Raw genomic sequence first — 15,904 nt, 5'->3', positions numbered from 1 at the left:
TTGACAGTAGTCAGGGTGATTTCCAGTTGCTTCCATGTATCAGTTAACTTGTCTCATGCCAAAAATCAGGATTCAGGGCATTGCTGCATTAAGATAATTTTGTATTTAGAACATATTTTGAATTCAAAGTGCAGTTAGTGAAGGTAAATGCACTGAAATGTCCATTGCTGAAAAAACAACAAAAGATATTTTCAACATGAATCATTAATTCCAAAGGTGCTTCTTGAGTGTCAAATTACAGCACTCCTAAATAATAGTGAGTAATTTCACTATTTGAAATAATTAAACTACAATATAATTAAAATATGTGACTGGATAATAAAAGTCATCACTCTTCTAAAACATTAATCCAATGCAAAGTATTATGTATTATATGGTTTTCTACATATTTGTTATGAATATTTCGTTTTTTACTATTCACTGCAAGGGGATGCTCCCAATGGTTAGTACTCGCAACATGGGGAAAAAAATAAAAAAAAAACAAAAACGAGATATACAGGGTGAGTCACCTAACATTACCACAGGATATATTTCATAAACCACATAAAATACTGACAAATCGATTCCACAGACCGAGCATGAGGAGAGGGGCTAGTGTAATTGTTTAATACAAACCATAAAAAAATGCACGGAAGTATGTTTTTTAACAAAAACCTACGTTTTTTTAAATGGAACCACGTTAGTTTTGTTAGCACATCGGAACATATAAACAAATACGTAATCAGTGCTGTTTGTTGCATTGTAAAATGTTAATTACATCCGGAGATATTGTAACCTAAAGTTGACACTTGAGTACCACTCCTCCGCTGTTCGATCGTGTGTATCGGAGAGCACCGAATTACGTAAGGATCGAAAGGGAACGGTGATGGACCTTAGGTACAGAAGAGACTGGAACAGCACATTATGTCCACATGCTAACACCTTTTTATTGGGCTTTTTCACTGACGCACATGTACATTACCATGAGAGGTGAGGTACATGTACACACGTGGTTTCCGTTTTCAATTACGGAGTGGAATAGTGTGTGTCCCGACATGTCAGGCCAATAGATGTTCAATGTGGTGGCCATCATTTGCTGCACACACTTGCAATCTCTGGCGTAATGAATGTCGTACACGCAGCAGTACATCTGGTGTAATGTCGCCGCAGGCTGCCACAATACGTTGTTTCATATCCTCTGGGGTTGTAGGCACATCACGGCACACATTCTCCTTTAACATACCCCACAGAAAGAAGTCCAGAGGTGTAAGATCAGGAGAACGGGCTGGCCAATTTATACATCCTCCACGTCCTATGAAACGCCCGTCGAACATCCTGTCAAGGGTCAGCCTAGTGTTAATTGCGGAATGTGCAGGTGCACCATCATGCTGATACCACATACGTCAGCGTGTTTCCAGTGGGACATTTTCGAGCAACGTTGGCAGATCATTCTGTAGAAACGCAATGTATGTTGCAGCTGTTTGGGCTCCTGCAATGAAGTGAGGACCAATGAGGTGGTCGCCAATCATTCCGCACCATACATTTACAGTCCACGGTCACTGTCGCTTTACCTGTCTGAGCCAGCGAGGATTGTCCACGGACCAGTAATGCATGTTCCATAGATTCACTGCCCCGTGGTTTGTAAAACCCGCTTCATCGGTAAACAGGTAGAACTGCAACGCATTCTCTGTTTATGCCCATTGACAGAATTGCACTCGATGATTAAAGTCATCACCATGTAATTGCTGATGTAGCGACACATGAAACGGGTGAAAGTGGTGACGATGCAGTATGTGCATGACACTACTTTGACTAAGTCCACCGGCTCTCGCAATGTCCCGTGTACTCATGTGTGGGTTCATGGCAACAGCAGCTAACACACCAACTGCACCCGCTTCTCCTGTGACGGGCCTGTTACAGACCCGTTTGCGTGCTACGACCATACCTGTTGCATAGAGTTGGCGGTAGATGTTTTGCAATGTGCGGTACTTTGGATGCTCTCTGTCCGGGTACCGTTCTGCATTCACCCTGCAGGCTTCAGTTTTTCAGAGTTCGAATACACCATGGTCACACTTCCTACAACACTACACTATCACAGACGTCTGGTAACACGGTGTACTACAGTTGGTCTGCGTGCGGAGACGAATGCAGAATAACAATAGCAGCAAGCGCTATATGTGGACACTGCGACAGCTAGACCAAACCACAACAGTGCACTACAGCCACACTCGTAAACACGGTCATCATCGTAAACATGTCCCTGCAGATGCTGCTTGCCGACCATGGCCCGTGTTTGTTACAACACGCAACTGAACGTCAGAGGTTTCAAGCGTCAACTTTAGGTTACAATATCTCTGGATGTAATTAACATTTTACAATGCAACAAACGGCATTGATAACGTATTTGTTTATATGTTCAGATGTGCTAACAAGACTAACATGGTTCCATTTAAAAAAATGTAGGTTTGTGTTAAAAAACATACTTCTGTGCATTTTTGTATGGTTTGTATAAAACAATTACACTAGCCCCTCTCCTCACGTTCGGTCTGTGGAATCGGTTCGTCAGTATTTGATGTGGTTTACGAAATATATCCAGCGGTAACGTTAGGTGACTCACCCTGTATAAAGTTACTTGTGAACTGAATAGAATGCTATTGCATGGACACAATTATTTGTACTTACAGCATAACTGTGCACGTCTTTTTACTGTACTTTAATCTGCTTGCACAGAATGTCAAGAATGTGCACTTTAGTACAAACTGTGTGGAATATACTTTATGAAAACTTGATTTTCTGTCTACAAACATGTAATTTGGCAATTTCTGGTTTTGTATCATGCTTATTTCTCATTGCATATTGTATTTTGACAATTTTACACACAAGTAAAAAGATTAACTGTTAGTCTAGAAAGAGAGTAAGAAAGAAGGCTCTTACCAAACTTTTGGTGTTTAGACAACATCTTTATGATCTTAAGACCCTGTATATCTGTTACAGATATTAAAATATTAACAACATCTTCTGTAAAGCCAAGCTGTGGATGCATGAACAAAATTTCCTGAAACAGAAAGAGATGGAAATTGAAGTTCCATGGCATATTATGGATACACTGAATCCTATCTTATGTACATTTCAATTAAAGTCTTATCTTACAATCGTCATCTTAAGCTTAAACTCATGGAAGTATTTACAAACAAAGCAATGTAATATCAAATCACATCTCTCTACAATATACATCACAACACATAGAATGTGTGTGCTGTGTACCAAAACAAAAACAAAAATGGTGGCTGAAATCAAATGTGGCTTACTGTGTCTGTTAATGTATGGGGTCAGTGCCTGTATTTATGATAAAATCTTTTAATGTAAGAATGTGGAATACTGGCTAAGCTTATGAATTTCATCTTGAATGCACAGGAAGTGGAGATGGGAAGGAAGTGGAAAAGAGAAGAACTGTCTTAACATCATTTGCTAATACTGAGAATTTGCAATATCCAGTTATTACTGACCATTTATCACTATCTTTTATTACTACTAACTCTACATCTGTAGCAACTACTGGCAAAGTGCTATGTTCATTCGTTATTTAAAAGCTGCTATTGAAATCTATTACTCAACACTATTAATGACATCTTTTGTTACTGCCATACAAGTTGAGGTAGAAACCTTACCACACAACTTAAAGGATGATAGAGACGATATACACAAGATGTATATAATATTTTGTGTTTAGTGATAACAGAGGCCCTTTGGGATTTTGTGATTGTGAATCAAATTGGTCCATTGCTTTGTGGTTAGGGAGAATGGCAGGCATTCCCACAGACATGCATTTGTGTGGTGTATGTAAAGATAGTAACTAGAATTATTGCAGGATGGACAAACCAGTACTGACTTAATTTAAAAATTTAGGGTACTGAAATATCTGAATGATCATCAAACTATGGTTGGTCAGTTGGAGGGAATCAGTATTTGGCAACACTGAAATTTAAGACAATATTTTCTCAAGAAACTTTCATGGATAACTATATTTGTGTATTTTTTTACTGTGAGGGATTGTTGTAGAACAAGAGGAGTTGAATGAGTAATTGTAGTCATGAATAAGCACACTAACTAGCAGTAAATAAAAGTTTAAGTGCTTTTTATGTAATTATCAATATAAAAGTAGTGACCTGATGATCTTTTGTAATCTGTGTACAATAAGTACTCTAGCAGAATCTTACTGAAATTCCTCTCTCAAAACCCAAATAAATTCTCATATGTGAATGCTGTGAGTGGCACCAAAGTTAGTTTGCAGACTCTCTTGGGTACACAGAAACTTAAATTGATGGTAAGAAAAAACAGAAAAAATAAACCCTAATCAGTGAACTCCAAACTGTATGAAGACATACCATTTGTGCGTTATAAAAAGTTTCATAAATGTAATCAAGGACAAACATGAACTGAAAAACATGTAACATTCTGACAGAACAAGATTCTGAAAAGCATATACAAACTTATGATGAATGTCATAAATGTCTCACAAATTTAATGAATTTGGATATTTGCTGGAAGAATTCAGTGAATATATACAACATAGCACCACTAAAATGAAAAAAATGTAAGTGGCAAAAAACGACAACTTGCCTACTGTTATATACAAAATCCACTTGAGAACAACAAGTGTAGCTACTGTGTCAGTTACACATATAAGTAAATCCAAAAACAATATTAAAAAATGTATGAAGTAAACAAAATTCATAACTAATTGAGAGATAAAGTTTATTTCACATTACACTGCACCATAAGTGACTGGAATTACAAGAAGAAAATGAAGCAAAAGTCTGAATGACTGTGTTTGCCACAAAAATTTTCTTAAACGAATACACACAAATGATATGGTGTACTTAGAAATATGCTCAGAGAGAGAGAGAGAGAGAGAGAGAGAGAGAGAGAGAGAGAGAGACTCTCTTCAAACAGTACTTAAAATACCACGAATTACGTAGTGAATTGATGTCATGTAATAAGCATACTAATCAAAGTGAGCCTAAAAAATACAGATCAGTGTAATGTTCCTTGTTACTGACTGCTAAACAGCAACCCAAGGACAGCAGGATGGGCACCTAACCATCAGGATGTTGAATCAGGGTGAACTCAGGAAATAGGTAATTCTGGACCTATGGAAAAGTGAAGCCAGAGGATGCTCTCAGAAGATAAACAGCTTTTATTGGCATCACAGTATGTACAACAAAGTTTGCCACTGCCTGAAGCTGAGAACTGCTGAGGCAGTAATATGCAATGATTGCAATGCATGCAGCAGCAGGCAGGGTGGTCTTGCTGAGGTAGGTGGTAACAACACAGCCCCGCAGTGTACAGGCAGCTAATAGCAGGTGTTGTCAACAGTCTGGAAGTTGGCTGGCTCAGCTCGGCATGACCGTGTTCAACCCAGGATCTCTGGAGATGATGGAGTGCTATGCACTGGAGTGCATTGAACAGCTGCTCTGTGGTGGTCCTAGTTTGAAGCTCAAAAACATGAAGCTAGTGGGTGCTAGCAGGCTCATAACTGCATCTAGCAACTTGAGCAGTTGTGGAGGCTGCTGGCCAGTGCAGAAACTGCATCAGTGCTAAGGTGGAGTCAAATTCAAGGCCAAAGTCAAAGTGCAACACAGTATTGGCAGTAGATATATCAGTAGCCCAGTCTGACATTAGAATAGGCCAGGACAGATCTCAAATCAGGTGATGACAGTCAAGTCTCCAGTGTATGTGAACTTTTACCAGGTTGGATGCTCAAATACATTAATCTGGTTGGCATTTTTGTGACAAAAAGCCCCATTTGCTGTCACATAAACTAGAAAGAGCTGCTCCAGGCATTGGCTTGTAGCACCCTGGCCCACTGTGGGGCAGCCTGCAGAGTGCAGGCTGCTGAGGTAGCAGTATTACAGTGTCTGGCACACTTGTCTGACTGCCATGGCTCACTCAAGCCACTGCCCCACTTGGAAAAGTGTGGCTCACTGAGTTCTAGACTGCTACTGAACCTGTGGACTTACTAAAATTTCATGATTCTATTGTATTTAAATCTTTGTTTTGCCACATCTGTTATCTATAGCTTGTCCTCTGTTCTTCTTATTCACCCTATTTACTTTTGGCATTGCCTTTCATTACACATGGTTATTTCGCACCTGGTGGTCGACTCAATGGGTTGGCATGTAAGAGACTGGGAGATAATAAGGAGAGTAGTTAGTTCTCCACTAATGGTGGACATAGGTGATGCAAATGGTGACCAAAATTAAGAATGATCCCGAGTATGGGATTCACATTACTGTGACCTGATGCTGGTACCCAGTGCAGTAGTGTTGAATTTGATGGAACAGTTGTTCCATGTAAATACAGCTATCCTTTGGTGCAATTAGCTTATCAAGAGACTGTTTTATGATAGTGTCAAAGGTACGAGGGTCGGTCAAAAAGTAATGCCTCCCATTTTTTTTCTACTTAAAGAAATTAAGTTAAGTGAAAAATTTGAATTTGGCGCCATTCCTCAAACCTTCTTCTGCAATCCACTGCAGTAGTAACTTTCTGTGTCAACAGGTGGCAGCACAGCAGAAGTTTGTAAGATGGCCGACATCGATGTTCGTTTGAGACAGCGTTGTGTGATTGAATTCTTGAATGCAGAAGGTGAAACGCCCATACGCATTCATGAAAGACTGAAGAAGGTGTATGGTGTTGTGACAGTGGATGTCAGCACTGTTAGACGATGGGTTCGTCGTTGTAAGGAAGCTGAAGGGCAAACACCGTTGACTGACGAAAAGCGGAGCGGCAGGCCGGTGAGTGCAGTGACTCCACACAACATTCAGCAAGTTGATGACATCATTCGTGGTGACCGTCGGGTGACTGCAGATGAAGTGTGTCGCATTATTTCTCTTAGTAAAGGCAGTGTGATCACGATTATTAAACAATTGGGGTACTCAAAAGTTTGTGCACGGTGGGTTCCAAGAATGTTAACCGATCAGAATAAAGAGGCAAGGAAAACAATAGCCTCCCAACACTTGCAGCGCTTCCGTTTGGAGGGAGATGAGTTTCTGAAAAAAATTGTGACCGGGGACGAAACATGGGTGCATTTTTTTGAACCCGAATCAAAGAGGCAGTCAATGGAGTGGCGTCACACAAGCTCGCCGAGGAAGAAAAAATTCAAAACTGTGCGATCGGCAGGGAAAGTTATGGCAACAGTTTTCTGGGATACAGAGGGTGTGATTCTGGTTGATTTTTTGGAGCAGGGATGCACAATAAATTCTGTTCAATACGTCACAACCCTCAAAAAACTTAAAGCACGTCTTCAGCGAGTTCGCCCAACAAAATCAATGGCAGATGTTCTTCTTTTGCATGACAATGCAAGACCACACACCAGTCGTCACACCTCTGACGAGATTGTCAAAATTGGATGGGAAGTTTTGCCTCATCCCCCATACAGCCCTGACCTGGCACCATCAGACTTCCATCTGTTCGGGCCACTAAAAGAAGCTCATCGTGGGATTCATTTTGAAGATGAGGAGGCCGTCAAAACATCCGTGCGTCAATGGCTTAGGAAGCAGAGCTGTGATTTTTACCGTGCTGGGATACATGCCCTTGTTCAAAGATGGACCAAAACTGTAGAGATGGGTGGAGATTACATTGAAAAATGACAAAATGATCCTCAATGTTGTGGTTTTCAACCTATGTAATTGCATTTAAATTTCCTGACAATTAAACGTAGAAAAAAAATAGGAGGTATTACTTTTTGACTGACCCTCGTATCACTTAGGTAAGTTAGGTGTTTTGGTGGTATGACTCTAAAAGGATTGTCAGGCAGATACAGCAGATGGCATGTTAGGTTCAAGGTTTTAGTCCTAATTACTACTACTACTACTACTACTACTTTCAGTCCTGAGATGTCACACTGGGTTCCATTCAGCAGCAATCTGCAACCCCATAGTTATAACCATTCTGTGCCTCTAGTGTGCCCTTGCTTACAGCAAGTAGTATTAGTTACAGTTGTGTCATAAACTTAGTGTACACAGTGCAGTCCTACTTTCTGTAAGTATGGCTGGGTTACAAGGATGTCCCACGGGCATCTCTTCATATGTGTTTCCACCATTTTGCATATGCCCATGACAGTTTGAACCACTGTGGTAGGGCATATGACAACCTGCTCCCTCTGGCCTTAGAGCAGTTCTCCCAATGCCAACTTAATGATTCCACACTACTTTGTTTCTGCCCAACACTAAAATAAAAATGTGCCAAAATCACTGCACACCAAAAACATTCAACTACCAAAATCTCTCCAACGCTTCACTACATGTCAGCTGTGAGTCAATTCCTCTCAACATAATAAAGAAACATCATCCCTGATCATCTGAAGTTCACTGTAAAACAAAAATTAAACCCACAAATTACTGCACTATCAATACAACTGAATCAGTTCAAATAAACAACAAACATGATGTCTCCCAATTAACTGTTAACATACCACAGGAATGAAATTTGTCCACACATTATGACTTCCAAATTAACTTTATTACTTGTTGTATGTCAACAAAGCCTTATTATCCATCAGCAATCAAAATAAAGTCACCCAAATGCTCCACAACTTTGATACGTTCTGAAGCAAAATTCATGTAAATGAAAGTGTACAAAATAAAACCCTTCAATAAAGAAAGCACCTAATAAAATTTTAACATACTATCCCTTCCTGTTGATGCTGACCTTAACACATATAGCAATATACAGGGTGGTCCAAAAGTCCAGAAACACCCTCGTGAAATTCTAATGGAGAGGCAAGCAAGGAAACAGAGTCTCTACACTCGAGAAACGGGAAGGGGGAAACTTTATAGACTATGCCACCAACATGGCAGCCATCTTGAAAGCCGCCATCTTGGATTCAACTCCAAAATTTCAAATGGGAATGTGGTCATGTGACATATCAAACAGATAAGAGAATTTCACCAGAAAAACAATGCCGTTGTTATTTTAAACGTAGCTTTATTCGTTCTCGGGTTATAGCCAGTTACATGTGGCAGCGGTGGGACGCTCAGCAGCATGTGTGTTATGTGCCGAAGAGACATTAAGCCGATGTTACACAGTCCCTAGAGACCACCAACAGTCATAGGAATGGCTCGATATGTTGCCCATTATGTTGGATTGTTAATGCTATCCTCCGAACCCAGCCCTGATGAACTTTCACCAACACATCTGGCTGAATTTGACCACACGCATCAACAATGGGCTGCTTTAGACGATGCAAATACCGTATTTTCACAGAATAAACCAGTGCTTTGACATGACCCCACAGATAAAAATCCAAAGGAGTCAAATCTGGTGAACGTGGTGGCCACTCCACAGCACCCATACGACCAATCCACTTTTGAGGGAACTGCACATCCAGATATGCTCGCACATTGTGTCCATAATGTGGTGGGGCTCCATCATGCTGGCAGAATTCCGGAAATGTTCCATCCTCCGTTAACAATTAGGGAAACACTTCTTCATCCAGTAAGCTCAGATAACCGTTGGCTGTTAACGTACCATCAATAAAAAAAGGTCCAACGACTTTGGTACCCCACACACCACACCAGACCATCACTTTTTGTGAGTCGACCATTTTGGAAGCATCAATCCAGTGCGGATTTGTGTCAGACCAGTATCTGGGATTCTGCTTGTTCACTTCACCATTGATAAAGAAATTGGCTTCATCACTGAACAGCACCTGATAGGAGAAACGTGGGTTTATCTGCAGCTGCTGTGTCACCCATTCTGCGAACTGTACCCGATGGTCTGGGTCATCCTCGTTCAGGTGTTGGAGCAGCTGAATTTTGTACGGGTGCCATTTGTGTTGCGATAAAATTCGCAGTATGGAAGTACGGCTAACCCACATTCTTGTGACAGGCGACGAGTACTCCGTTGCGGACTCTTGCTAAACGATGCCAACACGCTCACTGTTGTTGTTTCATTGGTGGCGGATTTTGGTCTTCCAGCCTTAGGTTTATCTGTGACAGAGCCCGTTGCTCGGAATTTGGCCAAAAGCTTGGCAACTGCGCTGTGAGTGATGGGCTGTCTGGTTGGGTGACGACTGTTGAAATCCTCAGCAATGACCCATGTGCTTCTTTCTCCTGATATCAAGATGATTTCAATGTGTTTTTCATGTGTTAAGGACATTTTGTAACCTGTAAATAAGGAAACAATGATTAAAACGTTAGCATGACTAAATGATACCTAACAGTTAAACACATGTAACATATCAGGCATGGAATAGTCACTTTGCACCGTTTCAGACTCCATTTTATGACTTCTCAGTACGTAATACTCACGCTGCTGAGCGTCCCACTGCTGCCGCAAGTAATTGGCTATAACCAGAGAATGAATAAAGCTATGTTTAAAATAACAACAGCATTGTTTTTCTGGTGAAATTCTCTATTTGTTTGATATGTCGCATGACCACATTCCCATTTGAAATTTTGGAGTTGAATCCAAGATGGCAGCTTTCAAGATGGCCGCCATGTTGGTGGCATAGCCTATAAGGTTTCCCCCTTCCCGTTCCTCTTGTGTAGGGACTCTGTTTCCTTGTTTGCTACTCCACTTGGATTTTATCAGGGTGTTTCCCGACTTTTGGACCACCCTGTATAAGCACACTTAGTGGAAGCAGCTTGATCAGAATGTTGTGCAATTTTACCTTCCTTGCCCCACCCCTGTTCTATGGGACTAACACCAATAATAGTGACAAATCTTCTGACGTGCCTTGACATGGTCAAATTTGCCCAATGTGGAAAACTGCTGCCTGCAAATTTAGTTCTAATTTAACATTCATCAGTGACATCATCTCCACTACTTGGTATGGACCCTGATAACAATGCCAAACTTTTTGGTCTTTCCATCAGGCTATATGGCATGTTCCACATGGTACATAGGCAACTTGGCATTCTGTTGCCCCATTTGCTCTTGCCAGGCCTTCCTTCAGATTTGCTTTTTGCACTTGATGGCATCTCGTCTATAACGTTTTCACAAACTTTTGTGCTGCTTCACTATTCTTCCCCTCTGAGTTACAACATCTCAAATGACAATGGCATGTTCCAACCATATACTACCTTGTATGATGATTGATGGGTACTCTCATGGTACTGTAGGCTGCAACTACATAGCATATCCTAGCTGTTATGTTGGTCACTGACATAGTGAAACAACATCTTCTTTATAGAATGGTGAACTTGTTCCATTGTGCCACTTGGTTGTGGGTGTAACATGCCTGTTCTTAACTTATGAATTTGCAGTTAATGATCCAGATGTTTCCTTAGCTCTGACATGAAGTTAATACCATGGTCCATAATCAACATCTCTGGCATTCCCAGTTTTTACAACCAACCATTAACGATTTCTTCCGCCACTGTATCAGCCTGTTGATATGGCAAATCTGTCATTTCCACACAGTGGGAGAAGTGATCTATTATTGTGAAAACACTTCTTGGGTTTGCTGCCAGATAGAATTGTGCAAATATCAAAATATTTCATTGATGCAACTGCTTAACATCTTTAGTTGGTGGTAGTTGCTGCTGCCACTGCTGTAAACGTGACTGATGATAATTGCAAGCTGGAATTAAAATTTATCAGGCCAGGAGCAGGTATTATGCATGCACATGAAGTTGCTTGCAGTTGGAGGAAAACAACGTTCCTAGTAGCTTCAGCTGGAAGCCACAGGAAGGTCTTCCACACATGAGCTATAGACAATGACTGACTGCCAGATGCTCCTGTGGTTAAAAGCTGAATTAAATCTCAGCAGTACATTGTGTCAAGTTGTGATTTGGAAGTTCTTGTTTTTCCTTTTTTGATTTAATGGCAGCCAATACTGGATTCTAGGTGTCATTTAAATGAAAAACTGAATCCATGTTGGTAAGACTGTCTCCCATACAGACATGTATTGCCTCCATAACAATGCAGTCCTGGAAAGATGATGCTGGGGATAAAATTTCTGTCTTTTCATAAAACATATGATGCTGCATGTCCAGGCAAAGCTCCGCCACCAGTGATTGACAGGTTGCCCCATACACGTATAATGATGGTGTTTGATAAAATGTTCATGCATGCTTTGGCATGTCTGACCAATATAAGATTTTTCCATATTGGCATGGGATCTTACACACACAACATTTCCTAAGGCCAAGGTCATCTTTGACTGAGTACAATAAATTCCTCAATTTTGCTGGTTGCCAAAAAGTACTTGATATCATGTCTTTTGAGGATTCTTTCTGTTCTTAAAGACATGCCACCAAAGTAGAGAAAGAACACCATTGCAATGGGTGCCTCTGTATCTTCACTTACTCCCTGCTTTGATTCTGCTTAGAGCAGCATACATGGCAGATCTGTCTGTTGGAATAGCCATTCTGTTGGAATACCACTCTTAGGTGTTGTAGCTCACCAGGCAGACTGTCAACATCTGAAAACACTACCATATTGTGCAGATTGATGACAACTTGTGGACTGCAAATAGAGCTCCACGTGAGTTGATTTACAATTGACACTATGTCACAGTGTCCCACTGGTTTTTCTTCTGACCATTTCATCCAGGAATAGTAAATTGCCTCTTTTTCCACTTTCATTTTGTACTGTATATTAAGCTGAAATGAGATAGATGCTCTATTCAGATGTGTCTATTCTGTACGGCCAAGTCGCAAATGTACTGTCTACATTCTGCCAGAAGCAGGAAGGTTTGAGACTTGCCCACTGCAGTACTTTTTCCTCAAAGTCTTCCATAAAATATGTGGCCACCATGGGGGACAGAGGACTTACCGTGGTGACACTATCCAATTGTTCAAAATACTGGTCATTGAATAAGAAATAAGTTGGAAGGTGAGGTAAGACCATGTTTAAACAATACCACAATTTTATCCCCAACATAATCGTTCTTGGACTATGTTGTTAAGAAGGCCATATGTATCTGTACGGCAAACAATGCTATCAACAGAAATGTGGGTTTCCATTTGAGCACCACCTGTAATTCAGCAATGGCCACCATTAAATCAAAACAGGGAAAACAAGAACTTCTAATTTACAATTTGATGCTACACAATTCAGAGATTTAATTCAGCTTTTAACCACAGGAGCAAATGGCAGCAAAGTCATTGCCCACAGCACATGTGCTGAAGGCCTTTCTGTGGCTCTCAGCAGGGTGCCGGTTTCCTGCAAACTTCTTCCTGCGCATGCATATCGCCTGCTCCTGGCCTGATAAATTTTGATGCTACCATAAAATTATCATCAGTCACCTCTTGCAGCAGTGACAACAGCAACTACCACCACCTCAACATGCCGCAGCGTTACACTGATGAAATATTGTGGAATTTACACAATATGATCCAGCAGCAAACGCAAGAAGAGTATTTGCAACAGATCCATTGGGAAAGCTTGATCTATTACTGTTAACATACAATGATTTTTTGCTGGCATTTATCCAAAAGGACTCAAGATGTCCAATGTGATTATCTCAAATGGTTTGCTGGCTTCTGGTAATCTATGTAACTGAGTACGATGGTGACTTAGCTCGGCACACTGTGCACTTGGTATACATAGCACCTCACATCCTGTCTCTTCATCACCGATACTGACTGGCAACATATCATTCTGCTGTTCTATAAACCTCGTGACCTGATACACGGTCACATACCGGTCTCAGTATTTCCTCCCATAATGTATGTTTGCTTACAAAATTGCCATTCTTACACAATGAATTGTGCATGCATTGCAAATAGTTTGCAATCATCATCTTAAGTTTGCACACACTGCCATTCTGCTGTGGTGTGGCCTGCACTTTGTAACTTAAAAACTTTTCGACTGAGGTTACCCATTTCAGTGCTTCTTGCCAGGTTGGCGAATTAGCTCAGTATCAAATTCACTGAGTTTAAGAGAACAACACATTACCCTACTTGATGGGTCTTTTAAACCTGACAACCACCTTAAAGCATTATGACCTGTTGTAACCTTGAATTATAAATAACAGCGAAAGTAATTTTTACCTTGTATGAGACTTACATTTCTTTCTCAGTTGAAGACAACTTTTTTTTTTTTTTTGCTCAGTTGCTTGGTGCACTGGTGATCAGATGTTTTGTCCCATGCACATCTTGGCTGCATACACAACTGAGTGCATAAATGTTTGTTGCATCACATGACAGCACAAATTTCTCCTCGTAACTTGGGAAAATCAATGTTAATAGTACAATCAGGCTTTTTGCAGATGATGCAGTTATCTACAATGAAGGGCTATCTAAAAGAAGCTGCATAAATATTCAGTCAGATCTTGATAACGTTTCAAAGTGGTGCAGTGATTGGCAGCTTGCTTTAAATGTTCAGAAATATAAAATTTTGCAGTTCACAAAATGAAACAACTTAGTATCCTATGACTATAATATCAATGAGTCACTGCTGGAATTGGCCAACTCATACAAATATATGAAATTGAATGATCACACAGGTTCAGTCATGGGTAAAGCAGGTGGTAGGCTTTGGTTTATTGACAAAATACTGGGGAATTGCAATCAATCTACAAAGGAGATTGCTTAAAAATCATTCATGTGACCAGTTCTAGAATATTGCTAAAGTGTGCGGGATCATACTAAACTGGACTAACATGGGTTATTGGATTCATATAGAGAGATGGATAGCACTAGTAGTCACAGGTTTGTTTACTCCATGGGAGAGTGTCACAGAGATACTGAAGGAAATGAGCTGGTAGTCTCTTGAAGATCGACAAACTATCCCAAGAAAGTCTGTTAACAAAGTTTCAACAACCAGCTTTAAATGATTCCTTTAGGAATATACCACAACCCCATATATATCACTCATAAGGATCATGAAGGTAAGATTAGAATAATTACCGCACACACAGAGGCACTCAAACAATCATTCTTCCCGCACTCCATACATGAATGGAATAGGAAGAAACCCTAATAACTGGTATGATTAGATTTACTCTCTGCCATGCACCTCATGGTGGTTTGCAAAATATAGATGTAGGTTAGACATAAGTTACATGCTGTAACTACTGCAGTCCACTGGTGGAAAGTGACGTTTCTCTACACTAAGGGTTAGATGTGCTACACGCAAAAAATTAAGTACTTTCTTTAGTCCTAAGACATGCTCTTCTATTTGTTTCACAAACACAATTACACTTCCTAGGGTTTAATGCTCACAAAACTCTATTTAACAAATGCCAAAGTGTATCTGGCATGTTCTTTAATCCAAATGACATACTTCATTTTGATAGTTTCCTGATGGAAACATAAATGCAGTTTCTGATCAAGTTTCCAGTGCTACTTCTATCTGATGACATTCATTCCACAGATCCATGGTAAAAAAATATCTGCACTGTCACCGAATATCCAAATTTTCCATTATATTTGGGATTGGATAAGCATCTGTAAATGTGGGATTACTAGGATATTTATAATCACAACAGAACCAATATACTTTTGCTCAATCTGTGTACTCTTCATTGGGATGACAACACCACTGACCCCCTCTCCCCACCCCCTCTCCCCAGAGACTGACACTTTTCTCAATAATACAATCTCATAACTGCTCATTATTGAAAAAGCTCCATAACCAGCTGCAGGTGACAAGGCACATGGTAGGGTTTATAATACAGAGGCAGCTCATGGATACTTGCAATTCTTGTTACCAGGGTCACTGGCAATGGTTCAAGAGGATTAAACAGACCCTCAAACTCTAATAACAACTGCTCCATTGTTAACTTTTCTGATACTTTCAACTACTTTGCCTTTTCCTGTAATGCAGATAAATTGGTAGTTTCTTTAAGCTTAGGGTCCAAATTGGTTCCATCCAAATCATCTTCATCTAAAATCTTCTAACTGGTGACTGTCAACCTTTTAGACAACTCTCATATTCACAGTCCCAAAGATGTCAATTCCAATGGGCACTACCT

The 15,904-nt window shown here is 40.3% G+C and overlaps 1 protein-coding gene across 1 annotated transcript in view; it reads right to left on the bottom strand.

The window, feature by feature from the left end:
* Nucleotides 1-15,904, bottom strand: part of LOC126259932 (uncharacterized) — a 269,463-nt gene that overhangs the window by 172,315 nt on the left and 81,244 nt on the right. Inside the window, exon 4 of the mRNA XM_049957024.1 lies at nt 2,914-3,034. Coding sequence (XP_049812981.1) covers nt 2,914-3,022 — 109 coding nt within the window. The 5' untranslated portion in view covers nt 3,023-3,034. The remainder of the gene's footprint in view (nt 1-2,913; nt 3,035-15,904) is intronic.

This window comes from Schistocerca nitens, chromosome 5 (assembly GCF_023898315.1).
Source record: "Schistocerca nitens isolate TAMUIC-IGC-003100 chromosome 5, iqSchNite1.1, whole genome shotgun sequence".
NCBI classification, from domain to species: domain Eukaryota; kingdom Metazoa; phylum Arthropoda; class Insecta; order Orthoptera; family Acrididae; genus Schistocerca; species Schistocerca nitens.
The sequence above is the reverse complement of the archived record's forward strand: the minus strand, read 5'-3'. Positions and strand labels throughout refer to the sequence as shown.